Source organism: Podarcis melisellensis (assembly GCF_964234715.1).
Source record: "Podarcis melisellensis genome assembly, chromosome: 5".
In the NCBI taxonomy this organism is placed as follows: domain Eukaryota; kingdom Metazoa; phylum Chordata; class Lepidosauria; order Squamata; family Lacertidae; genus Podarcis; species Podarcis melisellensis.
In genome coordinates, this window is record NC_138537.1 from 98,285,713 (window position 1) to 98,304,959 (window position 19,247).

General features: G+C 41.2%; 2 protein-coding genes across 7 annotated transcripts in view; one reads left to right on the forward strand and one right to left on the reverse strand.

The window, feature by feature from the left end:
• Positions 1–513: 513 nt before the first annotated feature.
• On the forward strand, positions 514–14,911 carry NUP50 (nucleoporin 50). 6 transcript variants are annotated; one of them, XM_081913346.1, is made up of 10 exons: positions 514–626; positions 1,803–1,877; positions 2,480–2,689; positions 5,086–5,166; positions 7,431–7,514; positions 9,128–9,317; positions 10,564–11,214; positions 12,977–13,055; positions 13,736–13,854; positions 14,524–14,911. In XM_081913346.1, the coding sequence occupies exons 4-10, from the start codon at positions 5,098–5,100 to the stop codon at positions 14,724–14,726; spliced, it is 1,395 nt and encodes a 464-aa protein (XP_081769472.1). In that variant the 5' UTR covers positions 514–626; positions 1,803–1,877; positions 2,480–2,689; positions 5,086–5,097; the 3' UTR covers positions 14,727–14,911. The 6 variants fall into 6 exon arrangements, with proteins under 6 accessions (XP_081769472.1, XP_081769471.1, XP_081769470.1 ...); XM_081913345.1 differs by having other exon boundaries at positions 515–626; positions 2,480–2,683; XM_081913344.1 differs by having other exon boundaries at positions 515–626; positions 2,480–2,673.
• A 3,162-nt stretch (positions 14,912–18,073) lies between these two features.
• KIAA0930 overlaps positions 18,074–19,247 on the reverse strand; it is a 68,449-nt gene continuing 67,275 nt past the window's right edge. The window contains exon 11 of the mRNA XM_081913354.1: positions 18,074–18,725. The gene's annotated coding sequence lies outside the window, so the exon portion shown is untranslated. The remainder of the gene's footprint in view (positions 18,726–19,247) is intronic.

The window sequence follows — 19,247 nt, forward strand, 5'->3', positions numbered from 1 at the left end:
GAGTTTAATGTGAGTTTTGTTTGTTATGCAGGGAGGGGGTCACCAATTTTGGTATTTCCCCATTATTTCTCCCTTCTCCTCCCAGCTTAATACAGCAGTAATTCTTCTTATGTATCTCTCACAGTGTAACTATAGGATTGCTCCGTCCATTTAACTAAAGTTTTAAAAATAGTGTTTTAACAAATTCATTGATTTTGGGGGATGTTTTCAGATGAGAGTTTATTGCTGAATCGGTTCTGCTCACGGGCAAAACTATTTTTGTAGATTCTACGCATCATCATCAAAATGTCAGCCCAGATGTCCTTTACATTTTCATGTGCCACGAGAAACCTGGTAAGTGAAATATATCCCTTTTCAACAGCAGAGTCAATAGGAGAAGTAGTCCTCGAAATAAGCGCGGAACTTCAGGGAGAAAGAAGAGCGGCAGCGTCTGGCGGCGGAGCAGTGCTTCGACCGGGCGGAGAGCAGAGGCGCGCGGCTGCGGAGGAACACTCCGCCCCCTCGCAGGTGGGCGGGGCAAGGGAGCGAGCCGGAAGCGGAAGTGGTGTGGCGACCGCGCTTTCTGTTGCGCGTGCGCCCGCCCGGCCTCCCGCCTTTCTCGTTCTCTCCGCCCGCGGCGCCATCAGGTAACAGCCCCGCAGTGAGCGCTGGTAGAGGGGCGGGGGGGGGGAAGCGGGGCGGCTTCCCCGGGAAATGGCCCGGGATAGCGCAGCGGGCCCCACCCCCGGGGCGGGCGGAAGTCCGCTCCCGAGGCAGCCGTTAGGCGCGCGCGGCTGACAGCTCCTTCCGGCTTCGCGGAGGAGGCGGCGCGCGGATTCCTAGACCGGCCTGCCGCTCTAGGGCGCGCGGCCGGCTCCCTCTCCAGCTTCCGCCGCTGAGGGAGCCGCGAGGCAGCCGCCGCGTCGCGGGAGGAAGGTGAGGGGCGGCGGCGGGGGGAGGGAGAGGGAAGGCGGCGGGTTCGTGGCTTCATTGGTTTGTATTTTATTCATTTGTGGCATTCGCTCCCCGCAGAAAAACCGCCCTGTTGTTTCTGTGTGTGGAATTTGCATCCTTAGATCTCGGGGGGGGGGGTCACAGCATGAAATGGGAACCCAGGAACACACGGGGGAGCAAAAGCAAAGCCACGACCCACAGGCACGTAGGACGGTAGCCAGCCGGACGCCCCGTCGAGCAGGATCGGGGTTTTCTGCCGGGCCCCTCAGGGTGCCCAGTGGAGGGTCCGGGGGGGGGAGCACGGTCCCCGAGGCCTCTGGAGAGGGTTTGAACCCTGGCCTCTCCCAGGCCTCAAGGCAAACACTCTGGCCACGATCCTCCTCATTATTCATATTATTTATTACATTTCTATACCACCTTTTGTCCGAGAATCACAGGGCTGTTTACTATATAAAAAAAAACAAAGATACAAGCAAAACCGTGACCCAACCATCACCACACACACAGGGTTTTAAAGGCCATAGCTTGTTTAATTAGCCAAAGGAGAGAAGGAGAATTAGTCTGGGGGAAGAGGAATGTTTTTGCCGGGCACCTATGGCACACTGGCTCTGATTTTGGGGCTTGGATTGCCACCTCCTGGTGTTGCCTATGTTCTATCAGCAGCAGCCTAAGCACAAAAGCACAGAGATAGTTCAAGGTGGTGAAGCTTTTCTTTTTTTCTTTGGCATGGAGTTGAGTGGCAAGTAAAACATTTCTTATGGTCCTGTTTAAAATAAGGGGCATGGCCTGTTTTTAAATCTTGACAACAGTGAATCCTTGCAGCTTGCCATAGTCCTGCCTTGATATTTGTTTTTATTTACCACCTACAGCACATTCCTCCTGTGAAGATGTGTGTGTATACTGCATAAGAGCTGCTTGATTTGTGTGGTGCCTGGGTTTCAAAGGTATGTGTGAGTGGTTGGTCATGGGGGCCAGATTTGGAATGAATGTGAACTTTTAATGCCCTTTTTAAAGAAGTCGTTAAAATTAGGTAGAGTGACTGCTTTTTGTCAGTCCTAGGCAGGGCAAGAGTTTGATTTCTAAAAGAAAAGAGAGTTGTCAGTAAACACTTCAGCTGCTTAATGTCTGTAAGTTAGGCAGCTGTTGGAGACACCAGGAGCAGCTAAGAAAAATAAGAAAAATAAATAAATGGGACTCATAGATGGGCTCCAGCTAGCCTGCCAGTCAACGCTCAAGCTTCAGAATTATTCCTTATCCTAAATGTGGTGAGGGTAGTTACTGAGTAGTGTGGGAAATATAGTTTATGCATGTTTAGAAATACTGTCACCTTGATTTCTTCATTTGATCAGATTGGAGGCCTGATGTTGGGAAAGAGATTCTGGGTCAGATTAAACCTTCATATGCACCACAATGATTGAAAAGCTAGAGTGTTTGGTTTGCATCTAAGAGATGTGAGCTCATGTCTGTTTTCAGACATGATTATACAGTGTTGCATTGGGCAAGTGGCTTTTTCTCAGTTTTCTGTTTATACCAACCTATTTTACAGGGCTTTTGTTGGGAAAACAGACTATGAATAACAACCCTTGCTACTATCCCAGAAGCTAGAGGATGCTCTCCTCTTTGCCGCCACTGCATTATGACATCATCAACCTTATATAGGAGCTGCTGCTTGCCTTCTTTGAAACATAGCTTCATCTTCCAGCATTCTGAAAGCATTAGGAGATAGATCAGGAACTTCTGGTTTGTGGTGGTACAAGTGGGAAGCTTATAATGATTATGTACTATAAGTAAACATAAATTCATGGTGCTTGAATGTTTTGACAAGTGGGAGGCACAGGCTCACTTCTCATATCATTCCAAGTTATATGCCTCTATCCTACTGAGGCAGACCAGTCTTTGCCCCCCTCCCAAGTTTCTCCATTTGGCCCCCTAGACCTCTTTGGGCATACTTTCCAGCTGTACACCTGACATCACACAGGCAAAGCCCCTTTGCTCAGCTTCCAGAGCACCCAACAGCCAGCTGCTTGTCAGGAACACCTGACAAGTGGCTGTGCAAAACAGGATTAAACTTATCAGCTGATGCAAAGGAAGGGCGATCCTGCTTGGCCCAGGTATGTAAGAGAGCTCCCTGCAGAAAACCTGCTTCGTTTGGCTGTGCCTTCAAAGCAGAGATGTGATACATATGTGCCCTGAAATGTAAGAGGTTGCACCCTATGATATTTCTACGCTGAACTTAAGATATGTGCAAGGTAGGTGCAGTGACTGTTCACAACACCACTTGATAATGCATTCTTCGTTGATTTGCTATGCTAAGGTAGTAGCCGTTTTGCAGTCTTATCAGCACAGACTATTTCTTTGGGGCTTAATCAGTCTCAAGAATTTACCCAGGTTACTTCCCAGTACCTGAGTAAATTTAAATTTCCAAAGCAAGGAATAATTGCTACCAACAGTTATTACTGTTGTGAATGGTCACTGTACACACTTGCATATTGCATTTTGCATCTCATGCTCGTCTTGTGCTAATGTTAACATTGGGTGATAAGCAGCTATGACTTGCTGCTTGTGCAACTGACTTATTGCACAGTTGAGATTTCCTTGTCTACCCAAAAATATTTTACAAAGGATCAAGGGACTCTCTGGAGCAGATGGTATCACAGGGGACTTTGAGGGACGGCAGGTGAAGGGGACATTCTGTTGCATCCACCTGCGTATTATTGGATGTTGCCTATTCTCCCCCCCCCCCCCATGCATCTGTTTCAGTCAACTGACACACTAAATGCTTCAGCTGATTAATTCCTGATTGCTAGTCTGCTGTTAGAGAAACCAGGAAAAGGCCCCCCCCAAAAAAGTAGACAGATATAGGCTTTTGCTGACTTAAAGCACATTTCATGAGCTACATAAAGGCCTAATTGAATGATTGTTTGAGGCATCTCAAACAGTTGGCTGTTCAAGACCTTTATGTAGTTGAAGAAGTGGGTGTTTAATTCCACCAAAGTTTATGCCATGATAAGGTGCCACAAAACTTGGGGTTGTAATTAACACAGTGCTAAAGAGATGGTATTGTCAGCAGAAGTATTTCTTCTTGCCTGATGGATCTCCCCTCTCTTCCCCCTGCATGCTGCTATGGCGATTTTCCTGATCCTCCAGAGCATCTTTGGGAAGTGTACACTGTGGCAGGAGAGTGGGAAAGCCCATTGCGCTAGCAGGTATCATTGGGCTGGCTTCTGCTGGTGCTACAATTTAGTTGAATGCAGCCCTTTGTTTTGGTGGGGAAATTTTAATCTTCATAGCACCTGGAATTTGGTTTCCTTAGTATCTGAAAAGCAGGGAAGAGAAAGTAAATATGTTGTAGGTGTTAATAATTCAGGCCATAAAAATAATGAAAAATATTCCTGAATGATACTAAGCATTCTATATGGGATGAATGTGGGATGACTCCTTGAACTAGATCTGTGATGGCTAACCGAGAAGAGTCCAAGAAATAAATTCTAATTTGTGAAAAGTACCATGTAAGCATAAAATTGAGTACATATGCAGTAGCTACTTCCTCCCAATGACTTGCTGTACATTTGTTTCAAGTATGCTGAACCAGGGGACAAGTGGGAGTATAAATCTAATGCATTCATAGCTGGACCACTACGTGTCTCCAAGTGTGCCACAAACATCCCTTTTCCAAACCCAAAATACTATGTAAAGGAGGAAGTAGTCTTCCAACAATGTGATGTTTTCCTATACCATCAAAAGTACCAAGTGACTAAACCTGTAAATTTGTTTTAATTCTGTATTGAAATTCTAAATGAACTATTTCTGTTGGAAATGTTGTTGCCTTTGTAGGTTCAACAGATAAGGAAACACAGGCAACTGGAGAACACCTTGAGATACATAAAGCTACATTCTTTTATGGATGAAATGGTTTACATTTGTCAGAATCTGATTACTCTTTTTGTGACTTATTTAATTTTAACACTAAGGCATTACATAATGAACCATTTAGTGCATTTTAGTTTTTTAAAAATCCATCACAAGTCACTGAATTATTGCGTAGTGTCTGGTAATGCAAGCTGCTCATTGCAAGTTGCTTGCCACCTATTTAAAAACCACTAGATGTGAAGCATGGCTGATTACTCTTTTGTTTTATTTGTTCTAATACAGTAGTGCTGCACAATGGCTAAGAGAGTAGCAGAAAAGGAGCTGACTGACAGGAACTGGGATCAAGAAGAAGAATCTGAAGAGGTAAGGAAGGTTAGATGCTTTTATTAGAAATAAAATTGAAATAGTTGCTAGAATCAATAGGAAGATCATGGAAAACTAAATGATTGCATTTTATTACTATGTTGGCACTGTATCGCAAGCTAAACATAAAAAGAACAGATTACACCAGGTAAGCAGATTCTCCCTTGTACCTTTCATAGTGCATCTATGGGCAACAATTAATTGCAATCACATTCATGTAGCTAGTATCGGGGCTGGCTCATTCACAAGGCAAGTGATCCACAGACTGCAATGGCTGCATCACACCTCGTGTGGAGGCTGGATCAGCTGCCTTCTTGGCAGCTCCCCCACCCCCACCCCGCAGTGCCATCTCTACAGCAACATCTCAGCAGATAGGAGGCACTGCTTTTCTCCTCTCACCCCTAGGGAGGAAATGGCAGGAGCTGCCTTCTGGGGTCATCACCTCCCCTTTACATCCTTTGATTCCCACTTCAGCTCTCAAGTAAGGTTGATTTGATTCCTCTCCTGGTTCCCAGTCCCTTTTGTTCCTGATGTAGATCTGCATTCACTCCTTCTTTCCTGGTGGGGAGGGGCACCATTTCACTGTTTGCCTCAGGTGCCAAAATGTATTGGGCAGGCCCTGGATGGTTTTGTCAGTTATATGCAACGGATGTGTTTTGCCTAGGAGTTGCAGTGTCAAGATTACATTTTGTGTAGTGAAAATCAAGGCTGTTATTCTAGTCCTTTGTCAAATGAGTTCAACAGAAAAAAGCTTAGAGGTCCTGGGGTGTTTGTGCTGCTAGGCTTTTCAGTAATGGCCCATCTCAGAGCATCATTAAACCTTTTCACATCTTTGCAAATGGAATGCACTTCCTGTAATCATTCAAAATGCCAATAACCAGAGCTGTTTCTAGTCTTCCTTAGCAGCTACTACCTACATTTCCATAAATCTGTTTTATTGGATTGGAAAACTTGCAATCATCTCAAAGGCCATAAGTGAAACCTAATGCCATTAAAATTAGTTCAGATTTTTTCCTTTGACCTTAACTGTACATGAGTTGCGTCATATGTTGTATCAGCAACCTTATAGCTTCATGAATGTATTCAACTTTGGCTTCTTGTTTCTGGTGCTCCAGGAATGGAGTTTCTCCCAACGCTGTGTGAGAGAGACAGATGGAGATAATCAGATAATGATGGGGGAATTTCATTATCTGTTTTCCTCTTTGGTTGGAAGAGGGACAAAGCTCTCACCCACAGTTTGCCTGGCGGTCTGACACTTGCTTCCCCATGGAATGCAAGGGCAGGCAAAGGCACTGGGTTCATGGAGTACTCTGGCTGCCACGAACCCCTCCCATCCCCTTCCTGGTTATCCTGTTAATTGGGCTTTAATTGGAGCAAACTACAGGCCAGAGACGATGAGATAAGAAACTGAAAACAACCCAGCTACAAAGATGTAAAAGGTTTGGACTGAGAGCGGAGGCAAAGGGCCTTCTCGGTAGTAGTGCCTGCCCTGTGGAACTCCCTCCCAGCAGATGTCAAGGCAGTAGACAACTATTTTACTTTTAAAAGACAACTGAAGGCGGCCCTGTTTAGGGAAGTTTTTAATGTCTGATGCTGTATTGTTTTTAATATTCGTTTGGAAGCTGCCCAGAGTGGCTGGGGAAACCCAGCCAGATGGGCGGGGTATAAATAAATTATTATTATTATTATTATTATTATTATTATTATTATTATTATTATTATATACCCTAAATCAGTTAGGATCCAATTTGGCATGTTCTGACATACTTAATGTGTCAATTTTACTTAGTTTTACTTATTTCACAAGTTTTCCTAATATCCCATAGTAGTTGCAATGAAAAATTTCATTAAGAAAAAAAGCATTGAAGCACACAATATATTTTAAATGCTATATTCATACAGAAACCTGTTAAGTATATTGACATAATTTTTTATGTTATAAAAGGGTAATTATTTGACTTGCTATTGACGCAACTTTGGGTATGTTTCTTGATAAAGCAGGGTTTACAGAGTCTAAATATTTTTGTAGCAGTCAAGTGATAAACCCTTTATCGACAAAAGATTCACAAGTAGTTTTTGTAAAATGCTATTATTAAAACTGAATATACAATGTCTATTTGCTTATTATAAAATGTTGAGCCTTACAGTGTTGAAAGTAAATGTGTATTTTGAAATTAGGGTTTTGTAATACAAGGGAACCAAGAGGCAATTTTCTGTGTGCAAGTGGAAGCTTGTTTGTTCTAAGAATATAATATTCCTTGCAGGTGGGAACGTTCTCAGTGGCCAGTGAAGAGGTTTTAAAGAACAGAGCAATTAAGAAGGCAAAGCGTAGAAATGTGGGGTTTGAGGTACATAAATGCACTAATTTTATAATAAATGTCTGATTCTTGGTCCAACCATTTGTATTGCCAAAAATGCACAGGTAATTGTTTCTTATGTGGAACGTACTGTAAATAATGATGCACAAATTCAGCCAAGTATTGAAATGACTGAAGGCTGTTTTGACGAAATATAACATTTCCTGTTTGAAGTGAACTGCACCTAGGAAATTCATATTGTGTGAAATGGCCCCAAAGGAGAGCAGAATGTTGAAAACAGTTGCAGGAAGACAAGAGTGATAGAATACTTCCCATATTTATTTCACCACTCTTTCTAGGAGCCAGACAGAGAGATAAATCTTCTGTCCTCTGCGCAGAAACCCAGTTGCCATGCCATATTTTCTAAAGTGAATGTAGCCATTGCTTGCTTGGATTTTGCATCCCTGTTCATGATGGTAGCTGTAGTGTGTAAAAATAATAATCTGGTAAATAATCTTGGTATCTGAAGAAGTGTGCATGCACACGAAAGCTCATACCAAGAACTGACTTAGTTGGTCTTTAAGGTGCTACTGGAAGGAATTTTTTTTTGTTTTGACTATGGCAGACCAACACGGCTACCTATCTGTAACTGGAATCTGGTAAATGTTTTTGATTCTGTCCCCGTCACATCCCACTGCCCAAATACATGCACAGTCTGTTTGAAAATAGGTTTGCTTTTAGTATTATTATTTTAAACTTCTTGCTAGTTCGAAATCTTTCTCTTCCTCAGTCATATTCTTCTAAACAGATCTCTAGGGATTTGTTCAATTTTTTTGAAAACCCAGAAGCAAAACCAATGTTCTTGAAGTTGCAGATGTTTGCAGTTTTCAGTTTGTCTGTTAAAAGCGATTTTATTGCTGGTGAATTCCATATTGATTGCATTCACATGACACAGCAAGCCAAACTGTGACTTACCAGGATCTCACAAATGTACAGGCTCCCAGAAAGGAGCCTGCAGCCACGTTGTTCCTCCATGGACTTTTTACTGCCACACTGAGCTAAGCCAGAGTTTGGCTTAGTTTGTCATGTGAACCAGGACTCATGATTAAGGTCTCGCCTTGCAGGCGAAGCCAAGCCTTTGTTTGTTAATGTGTGTGTTACTGTTGATTGCTCTCTATATTGAAGGGTGGGGGTAGCCCTTCAGCTGGCTCAGGAGTGAGTGATTACTCTGCGCGCTCAGGTTTTGTCCACATGGGTTGGGTTTTCTTTAATCAGAAGATACCATTTGTCTTGTGATAGTGAATCTAATTTCACAATGGCTCAACATATATTGGCTGGTCCACACATACATGTACACTTCATTGATACCCATGGGTTAAAGGCAAGTCAAATGTCTGAACTATCTTCATGGAAAATATACTTAATGTTTGGTGATAAGAACATTCCATACTTGGTTTCCAGTGATGTCTGGAATGATACATTTCATCATTTGATGAATGTGTGTGTGAGAATCAGACAGGGACCAAATATAATATGTCCTAGAATATTTACCTTGAATAAGGGAAGCAAAGATTTTGTATGGGTGGACATTAACATAATCATACTGATGGAACTTTGTGGGGATACAGTTAAAAAGTGAGATAACTGTTTTACATCTCTTTCAGGCTGAGAGTGGTGGAGCTTTTAAAGGTTTTAAAGGTTTCGTTTTGCCATCTGGAGGTGGAGGATTTTCTGGCTTTGGTAATGGCACCGGAACAAAGCCTTTAGGGGGGCTATCCAATGGCGGAGGCAGCATTGCAAATAGCTCGTCGTTCACCAATTTAAAGACAGCTGCTGAAACAACTACTACATTTAGTAAGTTCACCAGTAAAAGTTTCTCATCAGACGATACTTGTAAAAATGTTTTTAATGATATTAAGGGAGTTGAAAGGTTTGTGTAAGTATGTGTCACATCCAGCCCTCATATCAACAAGCATATAGATGGAGGTGATGATCCACTTGGCATTGTGTGCTTCAAAAAGCTGTTGGGCAAAAAAAAAAAATCTCATATCCATGCATGGTTAAAATGGTTAAATATGAGCCAAACATTCTGGATGTTCAGTATATAAATCACTTACGAAAGCTGATTATTTACCTATTGTTCATTTATCACATCTTTAAAGTTGCACTATTTTCCCCCACATTCCCCCCCCAGAGATCTGCACATATATGAACATACCAATTACTACATATTTTTGTTTCTGTCCCCAAGGCTATTTAGGTTGTGTTAGAAAGTAGTTAAGTGTCCATAGGCATCTATATCTGGATATATTGTATATATTTTATTATACACACATATACTCATTATTTATATTTTACCATTATTAAGTTAAATTATAATATATTATTGTAATAACACATTATAGTATGGAGCATATATATTTTTCTTGTTATATGTTGCCTAGGAGCACGTAAGGATTTATAGTGTCATTTTTTCATTTCAATAAGTTATGAAGAGGGCTGGTCTGTCCTACCCTGAATACATTGCTCATTTAGACCATTTGTGCAGTGTCCAAGTTCCTTATGAGCCAGTCTTCCACCTTTGGGATCTCTTGACTTTTTCCATGCTTGCTCTGCTATCATAGTGCTGCAATAAATGAATGATAATTTCTTCATCTTCTTGAACAACTACTTCCTTCACATATAAAATCTATACATTTATATCAAATGACCCATTAAAAGTACTAAGTTGGGCAAAATATTTTAATTTCACCTATTTGCTCTTGGAGCCTGAACTGACTCTGGCTGGTTGGCAATGAGACCTTGGGGTCATAGTGGATACATTAACAAATATATTGACCCCAATATCATGACGGAACAGAGCTCTGGTTCCCAGTCTCACGATGGTACAGCTATCCATATAGATAGAAAGATAGATAGAGATAGATATATACCGGTATGTAGATATATTTAAAAAATTGGCATTACCTGGAACAAATCAGTAGAACAAATTCAGTAAATAGAATGGGGGGGAATGCATTCTAGAAATGGGTTCAGGTCAGGTTTATGTATGCATACAGCATTGTAAAGAAAGTTCATAAAATGCTCTTCTTTCTAATAGGTTCTGTGGTGTCCAGTGGTTCAGTGAATAATACTGTAACTGAGAAAAAGCCTGTAAGTGTGGAAGCAAATGGTGAGAGCCAGCAGCCCTTGTCCTCTGGATTCACTGAGAACAAAGCATGCAGCCCTGATGCTTATCATAAACAGTTAGCCGCTCTAAATTGTTCAGTGCGTGACTGGATAGTAAAACATGTAAATGCCAATCCACTCTGTGACCTGTCGCCGATTTTCCGAGACTATGAGAAATATTTGGCTGAGATAGAGCAACGCGGAATGAGTAGTGACAGCGGTTCTGAAAGTGACAGTAACAAGACAGTTGGAACTCAGCCTGGGTCTGCATTTGGGAGTCCGAATCTTCAGCAGAGTTCAACGTTTTTCTTCAATAACAACAAATCTGATAATGTGCCAGGAAAGAAAACAGAAATGGAAAAGAAAACGGAACCAAAACTAGGGTCTATGTCAACTGTCTCCTTTACTTTTAGCAAGAGCGTAGACAACTCTGGTCTGAATTCTGGTGCATTACCTAGTTTCTCATTCTCTCCTGGAAGTGCAAGTTTATTTGGAAAAGATACAAGCCAAGGCAAGGTTGTTTCTTCATTTTCCAGCAAAGCATTAGATATTCAGACAGAAAGTGGTGGCAGTGAAGATAAAGGTAAACATTTATTGTTTTAGAAGTTGAGAAATGGGATTCAGTCCCATGTTTCATTGAAATCTGGTGAGCTTCCTGCTGATGTGCAGAATTGGACCCCCTAGAAATCTGTTTCTCATGCCAGAGGACTCTAGGATAGGGTGTCACTGAGGATTACAAATAATAGCTGGCTGCCTAGGCCAGCTAAAACATATGGACCCCTGCAGGAATGCCTTTTAGTATTGGGTGACTTTGAATAGAATTTGGTGCTTTACTAGCAATCTGCGCTGCTTTTTCTACTTTTAAACTTCTATAACAAATGTTTGTAGGTGAAATTATTGAAAGCCCTGCTTTGATCTACTTCCATTTAAATAACCTTAACTATAGATGGGGTTAAGCAGGGGTTGGGGGATAGGAAAAGGGTAAGAGCACCTCCACTGCCCTGTCACATGATGATGATGGTAATTTTAATTTTAAAAAATTAAAAATAAATAGTTGATAAATATAATAATTGATAATAATAATTATTTATACCCCGCCCATCTGGCTGGATTTCCCCAGCCACACTGCGGCTTCCTACAAAATATTTAAAATACAATAAAAAAATCAGACATTAAAAACTTCCATAAACAGGGCTGCCATCAGATGTCTTCTAAAAGTCAGATGGTTGTTTAACTCAGGGTTGCTGTGTTATTTATTACAAAGAATCTCTCTCTCTCTCTCTCTCTCTCTCTCTCTCTCTATATATATATATATATATATATATAAACCTTTTTGTTATTTACTTTATGGCAATTAGAAAAAATAAAATAAGCTTTTAAAGTTATAGTTCAAGTAGATAATTTTAATCAAGAGTGTACTTTAAGAAATGTAGAAAGCTTATAAGCCATATTTTAATGTTCAAGGCTTATAAATGTAAGTGTTGAAGTAGAAGTTGAGTGGGAAATGCAGCAGTGTTAGTGCTAATCAGCACAGCTTAAAATATATTCTAATATCCAGGGGTTGGCAAGGAAGGTTTACCTCCCCTGAGCCAGTTCACTCCAGCGGAGGTCCCTCTGTGGGCCAGATTGTGTGAGCACGTGCGCCCACAATTTCCGGCGTCTGCGCATGCACAGACGCGATTTCCAGTGCCGCGGAAGCAAGTCCCTGCACCGGTTTAGTGCAGCGCGCAAGGACTCGCCGAGCAGGTGGCTCGGCTCAGGGGCAGCTCGTGGGCCAGTTAAACGACCCCTGTGGGCCACTTGTGGCCGATGGGCCTTAGGTTGCCGACCCCTGCTAATATCTGTAACTTCTTTCTCTCTAGCACATTGTTTGAAGATTGTTTAGAAATATATTTTATACTGATGGCCCTACCTTTTTAGACATACTGTGATCTTGCTCACATGCAACCAGAAGCTGAGCTGTGGTTTGGCTTAGTGTTATGGCCGAACCTTGAGCTCATGGTTTGTTTTCCCCAAACAAGCAATGGTGAGTGGTAAGCCACAAACAAACCTTGGTTTCAGGTCACAGCTGTCTGGGGCAAGGCCAGCCATGAGCCCAGGTTTGGATGCAATGCCAAGCCAAGCCATGGTTTAGCTGCTGGTAGTGGAGGAACGAAGGAAAAGTAAAGCACTTGTGAGTTGCTCCTTGTCAAGCCATAGTTTGGCTTACTATGCCATGTGAACCAGGTAGCTGTATCTGATATCTAATATCCCCATGTTTTTTTCAAACATCAAAAGACTTTTATATACTGCAATGTCTTTTTTTGTATATACGTAACACACACCTGAAATTATTCTTCCTACAGGGGGTGATGAAGAAGATGAGGAGCCACCAAAAGCAGTAGTGAATGAAATAAAGGAAGATGATGCCTTCTATTCGAAGAAGTGAGTTGTGTTCTTTGATACTATTACCACGATCATGCTCTTACTGTAGAGAGTTCAGTATGCTTTCCCCCCTAATTTTGTGTGTGTGGGTGAAAGTCTTTAGCAGTTTATAGTGCATTACAACAACAAAGTAAAGGAAATATCTTTTGCCGAAGCTATTTTGTATCGCTTTATACTACTGGACTTCAAACTTTGATAATTCCAGGGGGTACAAGTTACAGGTTGCCTCTATTTTGGCACGGAGTGACTCAAAGAACTGCTTAGCCTTTGTCTCATCCAAAGACCCCAGTCTTTTTGTCAGCAGCTGATTTTAAAACACTTTAAAGTTTAAAGGCAGTTTTATGTGCAGCTGGGGGGGCTGCTGTTTCTCAGAGTAAATCTGAGGCCCCCTTGAGCTCATGGTTCTTTAAATCTTGGCCATTATTTTCAGTATACTCTGGAAGATTCTAACAAATAGTTTTATCATGTTCCAAAGACTTATTGTCTGGAAGGACTATTTATATAACTATTAGTCTGGCTAGTTCCAGCCTGAGTATTATTTGTATGTATGTATTATTTGTACGTATTATTTGTTTCTATGCTGGTGTTTGCCACATACAAGCTATTTGGAGGCTTTTATTCACCTTTCACATTCATGCACATTCTGTAAAATGAATCTTGTCTATGTTTCTTTTTTTCAGGTGCAAAGTTTTTTACAAGAAAGATAATGAATTTAAAGAAAAAGGTATAGGAACGCTACACTTAAAACATGCAGGAAATCAGAAGATTCAGCTATTAGTACGGGCAGATACCAACTTAGGTACGTTGTTATTATTATTATTAGTTCAGTAAACTTCCAAGCCACTGCTAAGTCAAAGGCTTCTGGCTTCTTTCAAATAATTAAGATATTTATGATGGTCCTTTTTTGCTCTCATGCCTACAGCTGTGTAGAATTCTACACATAAGTAAACAACAGGCACATCTAGCAGTGGCTGTGATTTTTGTCCCAAGTTGGATGTGTGCAGTTGCTAGCACATAGTTGGATGACTTCACAAATTATTTGTGTTTGGAATCTTGATGCAAATCAGCATTGACAGCCAATATTCCAAGTTTGGCTTATCAACCATGTAGTGTTTGGCCACTGGATCTCAGGAATTTGTTTTTCTTTTTTAATTGCTAAATATTAACACAGTGAGGTCTTGCCCATTTTTAGGAATAGTAGCTATTGTGATGAGGAAATGAGTTGAGGAAATAATGGAGGCTTGTAAGTCAGTAGCAGAGCACAAGCTTTTACCAGATAAAAACATCTCTTGTAGCAAGGAGCTGTGGCTGAGACCTTGAGAGAACCACTGCCAGGTGGAACAGCCTGTGGTTGGCTAGGTGGATCAGTAACACCTGATTTTCTCATACCTCAGGTCACCATACTACTACCTAAACATTCATATTTTGTATTTATTTTGCTCTTTTCCCAACTTCCACTCTGTTGCAGGCAACATATTGCTGAACATTTTGGTGCCTCCTAAGATGCCATGCTCCAGAACAGGGAAGAACAACGTGCTCATTGTCTGTGTTCCAAATCCACCCATTGATGAGAAGAATGCTACCGTCCCTGTTCCTATATTGATAAGAGTGAAAACAAGTCAGGATGCAGATGAGTTGCACAAAATTTTACTGGAGAAGAAGGAGGTCTAAAATATGGGCTGTTGAAAATTACAGATGAAACTTGCCAAACTGCTGCTGCTCATTTCCCCTCTCTTGACTCTGCTAGTAACTTTTTAAACCACTTCTGACATTCTAAGGACTGTTTAGGAACTCTGAAGAGCTTTGGTGAGGGAAAGAAACTAAGATGGCCAATAAAAGCTTTTAACTTGACACAAGAGTCAATTCTTCCTCCCTTCTAATTTGAATATCTAATGCATGAACCATATTTGAAGAAAACTTGCATATCAAAAAATAAACATTTTTATTATACAGAATAAAACTGATTTATACTGAAATGGTGTAAAATACTACACCGGAAATTGTGTAGGAAGAATTTTGTGTGGGTTGAAAGAAATTTGACAAACTTCGTTATCTTGCATCCAAGTTTGAATTGAAATCCTCTCCTAATTGTGAAATCACAGTTCAGATTGTGTTGAAGGAACAAATGTTTTAAACTGAACAGTACAGTTTTTGTGTTTTAGTAACAGCTGTTAAAAATCAGTACCCTGATTTTTAAGGCCAAAGTTGCAGGTTGTTATTTTCTCATTCCCTAGAGAAACAACTGAGGGGAAAGGTATCATGGCTATATTTTTTTCAATCCAATCCTATCTCTTGGATTTTATCAAACCTGGAGCATCTTGTGTTGAGATATTTGATGGACTTTCTTCCATTGTACTCTTGCCAAAGCCTTATCTTCAGGCTTGAACATTCTGTACACTCCCCTTTAATGTCAAGGGGCTTGTGCAAGAGAGCTGTGAATTGTGCCCACACTATTTTGGGTGTGCGCTAGTGTGCATTTAACGGGATCAGCAGTCAGACCGTGAATACCCTGCTATTTAAATAGTTGTCTTACTAATGTAGCAGTAGCTAGTAAAGCCACACATAACCAGTCCACAAATATTGGTTATCATAGGTTCCGAAACATCTGAATCTTTAAAGTTCTAGTCGTACCTTAAAACTGGAAGGGAGCTGGGATGCTGTGGAAGCAGGACCCGTATTGATTATGAATTGGTGCCTTTTTTGCATCAAGTTTTAAGTGTTGGACTTCCTAAAAAGTAAGTGTGAGAGTATTTCAAGAGTTCAGCACCCCACACTGAAATATCTTGGGGTACAGTCCAGCAAGGAGTAATCTGACCCAATCCCCATTAAAATAAATCAGAGTTACCATTTATGTTAGTGAGGTTTGGGCTAATGAGCTTCACACTGGATTGTTCTCTTTAGCATTCAAGATGGCGAACAATCAGAAATGCTAACTTGCATGTTAATATTATAAATATGGAGTCCAGTCTTACTGTTAGAGGCTCAGGTTGAATGGCCAAGAGCTTCAGTAATATTGTGTGCTCTTGTCTTTGAGAAATAGTGTCTTAAAAATCCTCAGTGAGCTTTGTTTACTCCCCTGTGTCTGGGCAAACAGCCTGCTCTTTTTCTAGAAAGCAGATAGCCTGTTCCCACACCCTCCTCTAACATAATTTTAACATTGAGAGACTGTTAATATTACAGGTATGCTGTGTATTTTGCACTTGTCTGATTCCTAAAGTGCAACTGTGTATATGTAACAATTTTTCAGTTACCGAGTAGAATAAGAAATAGCATTTCATTGACATGCAGTTTGTTCTCATAATTTTTTTGCTATGTCTTACGTGATGCTGCTTCTGTAAGAAATCCAGAGTGCGCATGTTGCTTTTCAAAGTTAAAAGCAGCATGAAAGAATAATCGTAATGTCCATTAAATGTTTGCAAGAGCTGGTCAAAAGATGTTGCTTGAAAGTGGTTGTGTTATGGAAAGTGGTCAGTTACTTCTTTCTTAGAGCAAGCATAAAATGGGATTATTTCACGCTGCTGCTGAGGAAGGCATTCCAGAAATGCATTGGAATTTCCTGCACCTCTTGGAACGTATGTCTGCTGCATAGAAATGTGAAGATCCCTGCTGTGGGTGCACCTTGGCCATCCTGTGTGGGTTGTGACATGATGTAGCGAAAGCTTCCCAGGCACTGCCCTTCACTCACCCTCGTGGGGAAAGCTCCATCAGCCTTCTAGGTTTTGGATGGAGCTCCTATGAGCTGTAGTCCAAACCTGGAGGGCACCCGGCTGGAGAAGGCAGTCATAGATACACAGAACAAATGCATAAACCAGCAGACTTGAAATCCTAAATGTAAGTGTTGACTTTGTGATTGGCCCATCGCTTTCAGTAATAAAAATTATTACAAGAATAACAATCTGAATTACTAAGTGGATCAAAATTGGCTTGCTAAGAAAGAAGGAGAATGTGCATAGACTTTGTTTTGTAGGTTTCTGATGTTGATCATGTTGGCTTGCTCCTGCTGTGAAAGGTAAGATCTCATTTTTGTGTGTTGGTTTTACTCTCAGAGTAAGTTTAAAAGGCTGTATAAAACTGGACGATCATTTTTCTTTTGCACAAAATTGTAGCTTTAATTATATTTCAAAATCTTAATCAAGTCTATTGATACTTGCTGCATAACAATAAGGCAGTGTCTTAATTTGCAGTCTGATCACTTGTCGCCTTGTAGACACAGTGTTTGTAGTCTGACTATATTGCTGTAGGATTTAAGTGACTGTTGTTTGCCTGTTGCCTGTTTGCAAGATTGCCAACCAAACTTGCAAAATCATTTTTGACAGAAGTAGAGAGTCTAAAGAAGTCCATCTCCTGATTTATGAGATACTGCTGCTTTGCACATGCAGAGTTTTCTCTTGGAATGACAGGATTAAAGGCCTAGCTGCCCCTGAGCTGGTCACTGGTGTCTGACCTGCATCTCTTCAGACTGCAGGCAGGGGTTCTCTTGATTGGATTCACGTTGGCTAGAATGGTTGTAGCCTAGCCTTCTCCCTGACATTCAGGATTCTGTGCGGAAGGAATTACTTTGTAGGAAAGAGTGTTTTGTTACATGAGCCCCGTCTGCCACTCAGTCCAGATGCAGACCTGCCACTCAAGGGAGAACTAGGGCAAACCTCAACTTGTTTGGGGAGTGTGCTGTTTCTCTATTTTTTTAATTCATCAAAAGGTTGGTCATCCAAATCCTGTATAGAAGGGGTGTGGAGAATATTTGGCTACTTTTGCTCTGTTCTCAATCTGCTACAAGTAGTTTGTAAACTGAAAATATGTCGCTACATATAAGGAGCAATAAGTACTGTATTGCATCTTGCTTTAACTCCCTTTGCAACATAATGTAATTTGACAACTGTTCTGTCTAATGCCTTAAGTTATTTTTAGCAGAGGTTGCTAAACTGTATACCACAAATGTAAACATTTGATAAATTTCACAGTGCATGGAAACCATGTATAAAAGCTTAATGAACAGCTATCTGAACAATCAACATGAACCTTTTGACTGTCAACATTTTTGTTTGTTCCCCTTTCATAGGACGCCATCTGAAAGGCTAAACAAGAATTGGGACTTGCCTTTTATCATTTTTCACATGTCCATTTGCTAGCTGTAGTTCTTTCTAATGAAATGTATAAAAATCCATGGAAATGTGAATAAACAAATAGGATGGGTGAACTCTGATCTGTACATGTTTGCATTCTACCTCCTGGGCTTGGTGGCGAAGATGGTCAGGGTCCGTGCAGCTAGGTAAAGATGAAATGGTCGGGGGTGATAACTTGGTCGTAGAGCACAGTAGGCTCCACATTCGGTCCATTGCCCCTCCAGTTCAGGAAAGACGGCTGACTAGCAGAGCCCTCTGTCTTTGGCCTTAGAGAGAAGCTGAATAGCCGGTGGGGGGATATGGTCAGTCGTGGTCAAAGGCAGCTTCATATGTTAAGCGTCTTAATGACCGAACATTTGATAAATGGAGCTCACGCTGCTAGGAGGGGAGGTGCCATTTTCTCTGCCGCCCGTGGCCTGGACCCGCTTACTCTGGAGGTAAATTGAAGTAGCCTGTGGGAATTGCAGTGAAGTGACTGAGTGTCCTTGGGAGTGTCCACTTTGGGGCACTTGGTTTAAGTTCTAGGTTTCTTCCTTTGCAGAAAGATCTGGAGTGTTATTGCCTTGACAATGAGGAGGGTAGTGAAGACTTACCAAAGTATTTCATCTTACAAGACCGTTTTGAAGCAAATGTAGTTCCTTGACTTCTTTTCCGGGGGGGGGGGGTTTAGTATTGCTGGAGTATGAAGCAGGATTTTTAGTAATAGATGGATTCAATTATTTACTAGATCTTATACTAATGGTGCTGAGAATTGCTAAATTACCATGTCTAGCCACAGCATGCACTGGTGATTTCTTGCGTTGTGCTATTGCATAGCTCACACAATGCACTACAGTTCTGCTTTAATTTAAAGAAAAAATGGTTTCTGAGGCTCTGGAGAAGTTTGAAAAGAGTATAGATAATCTATTTGTCATCTAGTGATTTGCAGGGGTCAGGCAGGGACACAACTCGCTCTGTCATTAGTAGAAGCAAAAGAAGTGCAAGTTGGAAAAACCCACTGCCATTTAACTTAATTTTATATATTTCAGAATATAGCATTCTAAAGTGATGTTTCTACCATATACTTGTC